This window comes from Patella vulgata, chromosome 5 (assembly GCF_932274485.2).
Source record: "Patella vulgata chromosome 5, xgPatVulg1.2, whole genome shotgun sequence".
In the NCBI taxonomy this organism is placed as follows: domain Eukaryota; kingdom Metazoa; phylum Mollusca; class Gastropoda; family Patellidae; genus Patella; species Patella vulgata.
Genome location: NC_065883.2, coordinates 50,982,124 through 50,994,146, shown reverse-complemented (window position 1 = coordinate 50,994,146; position 12,023 = coordinate 50,982,124). Strand labels below are relative to the sequence as shown.

The window sequence follows — 12,023 nt, the reverse complement described above, 5'->3', positions numbered from 1 at the left end:
GTTTTTTTGCACACGGGCTGATATTTTTTGCATTTGGGAGCATTGTGTGAAACAATAGTTCATAGTATTGCATAATATTATACATACAAAACCACCTAATAATAAAATATTTTGGAAAAAAAAGTGATGCGTTTTCCATTGCGCTCAGTATATAAATAAATGTAAATATTTTTTTTTTTTTTTTTATTTCAGATTACGTCAGGGAAAATATTGTTTATGTGTTTTATATATAATGATGGTTTCATACCTCTTGCTTTTTACATGGTTAGCTAATTTAGATATAAGTAATCCACTTTTATTTGGGGTGGTAAGTAACAAATATATCAAGAATTCTTTGTTTTTTTGGGGGGGAGGGGGAGAGAGAGAGAGGTTTAACGTCCACTCAACACAGACTAGGTCATTTCGTGACTAACGTATGTTTTAATTTTGTTTCAATAATTTAGCAGTGAGAGGAAACCGGAGGACCCGGAGAAAACCCACGAGGTTGGACAGGCGACCCTACTCCTTGTCACGTACAACCGGGGATTCGAAACCACGCCAGTTGACTCAATGACAGGCCTTATGATACAGCGCACATAAGCTAACCATTCGGCCATCCAACCCCTCTTTAAGGGGAGTAAATCACATGGTATACATAACGTTTTTAAGAATAACTGGTATCACTTTTTATACGCCCACATGGAAATGTGGACGTATATTGCCGTTCCGTCTGTTGGTGGGTCCGTCCGTTCTAACGCCAAAAGTTATAATCTAATTGTTTTAAAATTGATATGCTTTATTTAAATTACTGAAATTTATATGCATTATTTAAATTACTGAAATTTATATGCATTATTTAAATTACTGAAATTTATATGCATTATTTAAATTAGTAAAAACGAAAAAGTCTGTCAAATTTCAACAATTTCAGTAAATTACTTCCAGATTTCAGGCCCGTGTTTGAGTTTGTAGAACCTTGTGAACCCTCAAACAACAAAATTTTTAATCAGATCTGTATGAAATTGTCTTGTAAATGCCCCCAATTACCTACAAATGAATAAATATGTGACAATCCTTGTTGACCGCTCAGATTTAGCAGCTGTAGGTGCATATTTCGTTGCCTGGCAACCTATCTTTATGTATATATGAAGAGCTTTAAAAATACAAAAAAGTGGAATGCACCATTCCTGCCAAACTGAGATAATTGTGCAGTAAGATAGCTTATTAGGTCAGAATAAAAATTTATCGATGTTAGTTTCCATGCATAGCATGTTAAAATCAACAGAATCAGCCATCCAGACTGTACTGAAAATAACTAAAAATGTATACATTGTACTGCATTTTGTATTCAAAGTCTTCATATGTAGTTTCTTATGTATGTTATATTTATTTATAGCACGGTTTTCATTCATGAGTTAACAGGTTTAACCACAGAGGCCGTAGGTAGGCCGAGGTGTTAAACCTGTTAATAAATGAAGCGCGCTATAAATGACTTGTAACATTGACACCTGCTCAACATGCTCGTTGTTATTGCACAGATAACCCATCCCACTTCTCTATATGATTTCTACTAAACTAGCGTAAACCAGCAAAAGTATGCAATAACATTGAAAATGTCTAGTTATTGCACAGTTAAACTCCAGCCAATCTGCTTGAAGGAAAACAAACTGCTTATTCAACGAAAAGAACAAAGGAAGATTTCCCGTCCATGATATATATATATATATATATACTAAATTTTTATAGGTAAAAAGATTTTGGATACAAGTAGATTTAGTATTGGCAATATTAGTAGCTGTTTTATTTGATGACCTTGTCAGGTAAAATTATAAAATGTTTTAACATATGTACATTGGTAACATTATATTAACTATTTATAGGCAGACAAATAGGTCATAATGATCAAGATATTCAGGATGCTTGAAAATGTGTAGTGTTTTTATACGCCCACATGGAAATGTGGTCGTATATTGCCGTCGCCCCCGTCCGTCCGTCCGTCCATCGGTCCGTCAATCATAGACTACATTTATCAACCGATTGTTTTGAAATTGATATATGTTCTTTGCATTAGTGAGTTGAAGAAGCCTATTTAATTTCAATAACTTCCGTTAATTTCTTCTGGAGTTATGGCCCTTGTTTCACTTTGTTGCACCTTGTGAACGCTCTACAGACTACATTTATCAACCGATTGTTTTGAAATTGATATATGTTGTTTGCATTAGTGAGATGAAGAAGCCTATTTAATTTCAATAACTTCCGTTAATTTCTTCTGGAGTTATGGCCCTTGTTTCACTTTGTTGCACCTTGTGATCGCTCTAACGACTAAAGTTATCAACCGATTTGTATGAAATTTATATGCATTATTTAAATTAGTAAAACAAAGAAGCCTATTGAATTTCAGCAATTTCCGTATTTTACATCTAGAGTTATGGCCCTTGTTTCACTTTGTTGAATCTCGTGAACGCTCTAATGACAAAAGTTATCAACCGATCTGTATGAAATTGATATGCATCATTTAAATTAGTGAAATGAAGAATGACAAAAGTTATCAACCGATCTGTATGAAATTGATATGCATCATTTAAATTAGTGAAATGAAGACGCCTATTGAATTTCAGCAATTTCCGTTAATTTCTTCTGGAGTTATGGTCCTTGTTTCACTTTTTTTGCACCTTGTGAACGCTCTAACGACAAAAGTTATCAACCGATCTGTATGAAATTTATATGCATCATTTAAATTAGTAAAACAAAGAAGCCTATTGAATTTCAGCAATTTCCGTTAATTACATCTAGAGTTATGGCCCTTGTTTCACTTTGTTGAATCTTGTGAACGATCTAATGACAACAGTTATCATCCGGTCTGTTTGAAATTGATATGCATCATTTAAATTAGTGAAATGAAGAAGCCTATTGAATTTCAGCAATTTCAGTTCATTTCTTCTGGAGTTATGGCCCTTGTTTCACTTTGTTGCACATTGTGAACGCTCTAACGACAAAAGTTATCAACCGATCTGTATGAAATTTATATGCATCATTTATATTAGTAAAACAAAGAAGCCTATTAAATTTCAGCAATTTCCGTTAATTACATCTAGAGTTATGGCCCTTGTTTCACTTTGTTGAATGTTGTGAACGCTCTAATGACAACAGTTATCATCCGATCTGTTTGAAATTGATATGCATCATTTAAATTAGTGAAATGAAGAAGCCTATTGAATTTCAGCAATTTCCGTTAATCACGCCGTGAGTTATGGCCCTTATTTCACTTTGTTGTACCTTGTAAATGCTCTAACGACAAAAGTTATTATCTGATCTGTATGAAATTTATATGTATCATTTAAATTAGTAAAACGAACAAGCCTATTGAGTTTCAGTTATCACCTAAATTAGTGAAATGAAGACGAACAAGCCTATTGAATGTCAGCAATTTCCGTCAATTACATCTCGAGTTATGGCCCTTGATTTACTTTGGTGAACTTTCGAACAACAAAAGTTATCATCCGAACTGTATGAAATTTATATGCATTATTTGAATTAGTAAAACGAAAAAAGCCTGTCGAATTTGAACAATTTCTGTAGATTGCTTCCAGAGTTACGGCCCTTGTTTTAGTTTTTAGAACCTTGTGAACCTTCAAACAACAAAATTATAATGTCATGTGTATGAAATTGTCTATTAAATTCCCCTAATTACCTACAAAAGAATAAATATGTGACAACCCTTGTCGACTGCTCGGACGATTTAGCTGCTGTGGGCATATGATCTGGCAACCTATCTTTATTGTCTTTGTACCTGAACATCTTGTGAACCTACCCATTGAAATCACCAGAAATGGTCAAAACTGGCTGTAGGGCAGTCATCAATTACCTGGGCTGCAGCTGAAAGGACTAACCCCAACACAGATACATGCCGACATTGTCTCCACTTCGGGTGATGATGCCCCTTCCTTTACCACAGTAAAGAAGTGGGCTGCAGAATTAAGCGTGGCAGAGAGAGCCTTGACCCGCATCCTGAAAGGCCATCAACATATTGCCAGTGATATGGGCATCTCTCATGAGAGAGTTGAGCACATTATCGCCTTTTAAAATGACAAAAGTTTCTGCAAGATGCGTGCCAAAGCTCTTGACTGTAGACAAGAAATGTATCATATTCCTGCGCCATTTTGAAGCAGATCCTGATAACTTTTTGGACAGATTTGTAACCATGGATGAGACCTGAATTCATCACTTTCAACCAGAATTCAACAATCAGTCTAAACAATGGAAGTATTCAGAGTTGCCAGTACCCCAAAAAGCCAAGACAATTCCTTCTGCTGGAAAGGTGGTGGCTTCAGTCTTTTGGGATTCCAAGAGTCTTCTGCTGATTGACTATCTTGAAAAAGGCCAGACTGTCAATAGAATATATTATGCTGACCTACTGAGGCAGTTGTGTGAAGCTATCAAAGCTAAGCAATGGGGATTGCTCACTAAAGGCATCCTGTTCCACCAAAACTCTTTGACCATCCACCTTACTCACCCGAATTCGCCCGTCAGACTTCCATCTGCTTCCAAAAATGAAAAAATAACTAGCCGTCGTCATTTTCCTAGTAATGATGACGTCATGTCAGCTGTGAATGAAAAAGATTTCATCTTGACTGGCATCCAGCCATTGCAAATTGGTTGGCAAAAGTGTGTACACCTCGAACTAAGGGGACTATGTAGAAAAATATATGGAAACCATCGACTTTGTACAGGTCTTTCACAGATAGGCTTAAAACTTTTCAGCCAGCCCTTTTTTGCCAAGATGACAGCACTAAGGCTACTTGTATTTGATTTTCAACTATCAGGGTATCTTTAACGTGTTGCTAATGGCATACTCAGGAACTTTCTCAGCCAACAAGGGTGTTGAACCTGGGACCTTGTAGTTGTCCATGACAGCAGGTACTCACCAAGCCGCTGTGGATCCTTGAATTCAAACAGTTACGTATACATAGTCATAAAATAGAAATTGACAAATCGAGCATTGATACTAACACTATCGAATATGGACTTTATTTCACTTTTTTTTATATATTATAGTGTGGTTAAGCAACATGGTATGTGGAATGGTTATATTGAGTTACTTAAAGTTGATACCATCATAGCAGGTTTAATAACATATTCTCTTTTAGTAAGTGTTCTTGATATGTTTGGTTCTGTTATATATACTGACATCCAAGGAAACTGTATCATAAAAATATTATTTAATTCTCTTTATGGTTAAATATGTTGCCTCAATCTAGCCAATGTATACCGTGGGGTTATTATTTGCAGTGAGATTGCTTATTGTGACAAACCTATTGACCTAATTTTTAATGTGTTTTGCAGAGTTGTCTTGTTCACATTTTAACTGTTAAAGCTTTTGAATTTTATACTGCAAGAAGTCCTCAATTGAAATTATTAAAACTAAGTGGGATTGATCATAGGGGCATAAGGAGGAATTCTCTTGAAATTCAGACTATTTCAATGCTATTATTTGGAGTTATCCCTGCATTTACTTTCAGATTCATGAAGAAAGAGAGAGAGAAATGGGGTTTAACGTCCACTCTACACAAACTAGGTCATTTTGGGACTAACATAGGTTCAAATTTATTTCAATAATTGGCTTGTGCGTAGGAGTCTTTAGCAGTGGGAATAAACTGGAGGACCCGGAGAGGTTGGACAGGTGACCCTACTCCTTGTCACATACAAGTAGGGAGTCGAAACCATGTCACTTGAGTTAATGACAGATCTTGTGATTTATCATGCACACTTTAAAGCATTCGGCCATGCAACCCCCCTCCCCAGATTCATGAAATATTATAAACTTAACATAAACAAAGTAATTGATGGAATATTTTAAAACTTGATGAGATAAGGAAGAATCTGAATGAATTTCAAATCTTTTGGATAATGAATTTTAAACTCGTTATTGTTTACGTTTAATTTAAAACTTTTTCTCTATTTCTTAGCTGGTGAATTATCAACATTGTGATCATAGTAAGAACACGGTGATTATTGATTTTGCTACACGAATATTAAACAGCTTGCCATATAATGCAATAGTTTTAACTAAAGGGGATTTACCTTCCAATTCCATAAGGTAATAATTACTGCTGACATGAGTAACAACATCAAAATATTACCAAAGTGCTAGCAAATATGTGTGGTTTAATTTTCAAGAGCGAGATATTAAGTAATATATTGAAACAACACGAATCTTGTTTCAATATATTTTTCATTGTCTTAAGCTTGACACCATCAAACAACTTAAAATACAGACACTTGCACATGCTTTGCTATGAAATACGTCGTGCTGGTCCAAAATTTCAACTAGTATAACCCATTTTTGATGAGTGCGAATCAGTTCGCACCCATCATTTGGCGGTAGCCAATCAACTCGCTGACCCATCATACCTGGCAACGGTATTAGCGAAGAAAAACACCAGATCAATCACCTGATTTCTATTTTTTTTTTATTTCTTAAATTAATGGTGATTGAATAATGAAAATAAAACACCCAACGAAAAGGAATGTTATATTCGCTAATTATTGAATAAAAAAACATATGTTTTAACAAAGGATCTTGCGGTATTTACGTAATAGGTCAGAGGTCAAAATTCACACCGTGTCCATGATTTTGGCATTATTCCAATATTTTCACATTATCACTTACGGCTAATAATTTTATGATATGGAGAGTGAAATGGAATCAGATTTTTTATGATTTACTGCCAGGCATATCGTGGAATATGATAATGTCGAAGAAATCAATCATTTATTATTTTTTTTGACGTGATGTGAAGAATATGCATACTCGTGCCGAGATCAAGCTTTCCGGTCGCCATCTTGGACATGCATTCACACACACGGATGAAACCACAAAACATAAGGCTAATAATTCTAGACTTTGGAAAGCTAAATTGAATCAAAACTTTTAGGATGTGTAATACAAGCTACATAGAGGAATATTACATTGTCAAAGATTTCAACTATATATTTTTATTTTCGACGCAATGAAGCAAAGAAAACGACAATTCCTGTCATATATCCAAAGAAAGGCAGAAATGTCATATGCTGATAGCGATGAAGTGACCGTCATTTGGGGCGATATGTCTTTTTAAAAGTTATATTTATATTTACTTTGAACACTGCTGCCAATGTGAGGGACAATTCTTAAGGGATACTTGTTCACGGTATTTTACCATTATGACAGAGAAAAATCATAATTTTAGTGGAACTGACTCTTCAATATTATTTTATATGATTGGAAAGAACACGACAATCTGTACATTTTTGTAACAGAGTATTTCTTTGTATAGAAAATCAGTCCTTCACGTTTAAGGGGAGCTTTCGCTCCTGCTCCTCTCGACGCACGTCGGCTTTCCTTAGAAGGAGTCATTAATAATAAAGACTCCTGCAAATTAGCTAAATCGCTCTCCTAAATATTGAGATTAATAAACTACTTTCAGTTTTTGTTTACTTTTAAACTGCATATATTCAAGGTATCAGGAGCTTTTTATGGCTCCCGCACAATTTTATAAACGTGAAGGACTGGAGAAATATTATTTTAGTTATTTGCAATTTTGTAGAGGGTATTAGGATTAACAATAATCCACTAATTGGCTTAGGGAGATGGACCCTGCTGATTTAATGTGCTTAGGAGTAGGGTAACTAATCTTTTAATCGCCTCAGGGTTAAATGGGATAAATGAAATGAATGAAATGAAATGGAGTTTAACGTCCTACTGTTCTGCTCCTAACCTGGGCTAATGAAGACGGGCATACGCCATACAGTGTGCTATGAGGGAAATTTTGCCCGGGCAGCGACACTACGGCCTACTCTTATATCGAATTCCAACTGCCAAGGGATCTTTTACGTGCACGCCAATGTGTACACGGGACCTCGGTTTTTCGTCCCATCCGAACGACTAGACAGCTTTCCTTGTCAGCCCCTCCGTCCTGCATCACTGACAAGGGAGAACCACGCCGGAAAATCTGGATGAACTTTCTCGGCCAATGCAGGGATCAAACACCCGACCTCCAGGCTAGCGAGCAAGCGTCTTACCCACTTAGCCACGTGATCCCCAAATGGGATAAATGGGGTCTTCCCATATAGCGGACTCATCACAATTTGGAAAGTCGACCGCGACACTCTTCGATGGGTTAAAAACGGATTAAAAGCGTTAATGAGGCAGGAACCAGTCATTATTAATATAGTTCACTTAAATTGATTTTTATCAGAATTTAACTCACTCACTAATTAATAAAATGAATATATTTCACTTAAATTACATGAATTTTAATTTTGTCAGAATTCAACTCACATTCGAAACATAGATATGAACAAGGAAGAATGAATTTGTTAGAATTTTTGGACTATATTGGACACTTTATTGGACACTTTATGCGTGCAAAAAGTTAAAATTATGTGTTATGTTATGTGTTAAAGGTTGTTATAAATTTTAAAAAAATAAATGCTCCCAATATTATCTGCTTAATTAGTTTATCCTTCAGCTCACTGCTCCCGTCAAAAGGCAAAACCTAGTAACTCACTTTTTCTTATTTTGAGAAAACAAAGGAAAACGTAATGAATGAATATTAAACCCCAGCTCATTCTATTGAGTTACTAGGTTTTGATGTGGTATACTAGGCAAATGAAGGAAGTTGCTAGGTTGTGTCATGGGTGCAACTGCTTACAAAATCAAAAGATTGGAATATCTAGTACAACAACAGGAAGCACATACCCTAGTAACTACAAATTTGGTCCTAACTCAATTTTGATAAAAAAGTGAGTTACTATAGGTTTTGCCTTTTGACGGGATGGGTCTATTGTTCTTGGCCACTCAACCCCTTAACACCGACCCAAAATTTTCACCTAAAACTCCGCGAGTCGGCGATATGGGAATGAACCGGATAAATAATATACACTTGACACATTGCCAGTACCATTATTTGAAATAATGGTAGGTCAAGATCAAAGGCTGACATCACATTTGTATTTTAAAAATAATTAATATTGCATGCTATATAATTCTCTACCTGATTAATTAATGTCTGGTCAATGTATTGAAGAGAATTAGATAATATGTAATGCTGTGGTGGATAATTTAATATACAGGGTGGCCCACACAGCCAAAAATGTATTACGTGTATGTGTATTTACAGATATGCTCAATTTATGGAAAATATTCGTCCTGATGTGACAACATTTGATCAAGAAGTAAGTAAATTTCAGTTTCAGTGACAATAAGTTATGCAACTTTGTAGGAAAAATGTTATCCTGATTTCTGTCAGGATAACATGACACGAGACATTTCTTTTTGTTATTTGCAGGTGTTAACATATGAATGGTCATTACCTATGCTCAAACATCATTATCCGGATATGATCTTTCCTGGTGATCTTTTATATACAACATCTGGTATACTAGCAGACGGCAGACAAACATTTAACTTTAAAACATTATTAGATTCTAATTATAACAGGTACAGCTATAGTACAACCAAATTTTACATGTCTCTTGTTCTGTGTGGATATAGAGTTGAAATAATGTTTCATTTGATGCTTAAATAGATAGGGTTTCTTTCTAGTTTGCTTATGTAATTACAATTCTTGAGGGAAGAACAGCAAATCCTCTGACAATGATCCACAGAGGATCGTCCAATTATTATGCACACATAGGGCTTGTAGAATGTGGTTGTAATGTAATATTGTAATATGATATTTTGTGCCACATCAATGCACTTGAAGAAACTTTGTATATGGCCTAGAGTTCAATTAGCAATAAGATATGGTATACAATTCTTACTGGTATTTTCATCTCTATAAATTTTTCTAACAAACAAAACCTAATGCACCATTGTTTTCCAATATATTCAAATGCTCTTCAGATCTTTGAGTTGTCTATATATTTAGGCAATTAGTAGAATTGTAGTTAAATTCAGCTAACCGATGTTTGTGTTAATTTTCTGAAGACCTATTTATGCCTGTATTGGTGTACAAAATCATGATTCCTCGTGGATAGAAGCCTATGAATTATGGCCGTATGGTGTGTGTTCAAAGTTTGTTAGAAAGGGTAGTTCTTTGGATATAGAAGAGTATGTAACAGAAACAAATAGATTTATAATGGATTGGCCATATCCATATAACAGGTATGTATAATTTTGAAACATTCAGTATTTTAACTCACCTGTTATATAATGGCTATGATTGGATTTAATAAACTAGTCTTCAATATTATTCCATTATATTTTCCAGGTTAATTTTTGAAAGTATATCTTTTCCATAACTGATATCACTTCTCATTTTTATACGCCCACATTTTCATTTGGACGTATATTGTCGTCCCCCCTGTCCGTCCACAATTGTTTGTGGACAGTCTACAGGTCACAATTTTTATTCGATTTGAACAAAACTTGAAATATAGGTTTATCCCCCTAAGATCTTGGTTCCTTTTGATATTGGCATGTATCGGACCATAACTTCATGGATTATGGCCTCTGATTGTACGAAAAATCATGTTTTTAGCTTGTTTTTTGCGTACGAGGAATGGCCATTTTGTCCAGCAGTTTTGAACCGATTTTAATGAAATTTGAACTCAAGCAAAATTATGGTGTAACAGTGATATATTCGAAGGTTTTTTTAATCAGATAATAATTGTGATCTCTAGAGGGACCATTTTTTTTAGTTTTTTAGCTCGTTCTCTGTCCATCTCTTGCAAAATGTGGGCGTATCTTGCATGGCAACCGCTTGGTTGGTAGTCTGTTAATCAAACACTATGAGCAAATTAAGGTCTGGAAACTGAGAATTTTGTATGTTGTGCTTGTCCATCTTCATAAGCCCAGATGGGGCAGAAAAGTAGGATGAAAACCCATTTCATTTCATGCTGTTTTTGTGTCCAAATTTGTGTATATTTATTGATTATTTATTGCAAAAATCTATTTAAACATGCATTATGCAAGAGCTAAATCTGCCTATTGCAGGTCTTCCTTTAGGCCTGAAATGTTACCTAAATTATAAATTAGACATTAATTAACTTATCCAGACCATAATCAACTCTCGATTTCATCGCTAGCCTGCGATGGTTGTTGGATTACGTTCCGATTTGCTGTTTGACTGCCATTCATGATTTAATCATGAAATGGATAATCGAGACTATGTTTTTTATCGTACCAACTTTAGTAATGTTGATCGGATGCTAGGCCGAAAATTCAATCGCTAAAATCTCGGTTCAGAGTGAATCAATTTGACTGAAATTTTCAGCAAATTCCCTTTACATTATCTAGTTTTTAACTATTATACTGGGAACTGCCAGCTCTTTATCTAATCTCCCATAATGTATCTTTAAAATGCTGATACAAAGCTTTTAATCAAGTATAAGAAAAGATCTATCCCAGTTATATTTTACTGTCCAACAAAACGATTAATGACTTATTTTCCTGTTTTCCCTGGGTTGTTTAAAATAAATTGCAGTACTTGTGGATGTAAAAGTTTTTGTTAAACGGAGTTACTTCATGTGATAAAGAATTAACTATTTCAATTAGCAAAACACAAAATCATAAAACATTATCTGGGTGTTTGAGACCAATGTTTTTAGAAATTGACATAGCTAACAATTTGTTTTAATTTTGTATTGCTCACAGATTTGACAAGACATCATGGGAACATGTAGCAACTCAAGAAATGTGGGATGCTAAGTAAGTTAATTTCATCTGCACTGACAAGTAATCACATTATACACATACTGATGCTAATTGGAGGGAGGCAGCAAATTATATTATTGCAATGTACTTCTGTAATTAAGTATATCGGATAATTGTATATATTTTAGGAGTTCTGTGGGTTTATTATTTTTGGAGAAAGCTGAAGAATATGATGATGCCAACATTAAATTGTTATTACTCCAGTATTCTTATGATGTAAGTACTGTAAACCTGGTCAATTAAGAAAATTAATGTAAAATTTTAAATCCCTTGCAAACTACAATTTTGTGAAAGTCGAATCTCTTAAAGCAATTCAATTCCATTCAATATTTACAAATATATGGCC

At 34.7% G+C, this 12,023-nt stretch overlaps 1 protein-coding gene across 5 annotated transcripts in view; it reads left to right on the top strand.

Annotated features, from left to right (window-relative positions):
- The window catches only part of LOC126821160 (transmembrane protein 260), a 38,605-nt gene that overhangs the window by 24,211 nt on the left and 2,371 nt on the right, over positions 1-12,023 (top strand). For 4 of the 5 annotated variants that reach the window (XM_050549529.2, XM_050549528.1, XM_050549527.2 and 1 more), the window contains 9 exons: positions 193-307; positions 1,726-1,799; positions 5,035-5,125; positions 5,946-6,076; positions 9,141-9,195; positions 9,309-9,460; positions 9,950-10,126; positions 11,618-11,671; positions 11,806-11,893. In XM_050549529.2, the coding sequence (XP_050405486.1) occupies positions 193-307; positions 1,726-1,799; positions 5,035-5,125; positions 5,946-6,076; positions 9,141-9,195; positions 9,309-9,460; positions 9,950-10,126; positions 11,618-11,671; positions 11,806-11,893 (937 nt within the window). Of the gene's footprint in view, positions 1-192; positions 308-1,725; positions 1,800-5,034; positions 5,126-5,945; positions 6,077-9,140; positions 9,196-9,308; positions 9,461-9,949; positions 10,127-11,617; positions 11,672-11,805; positions 11,894-12,023 lie in introns of those variants that run through there. The other variant, XM_050549530.2, reaches the window with a different exon arrangement.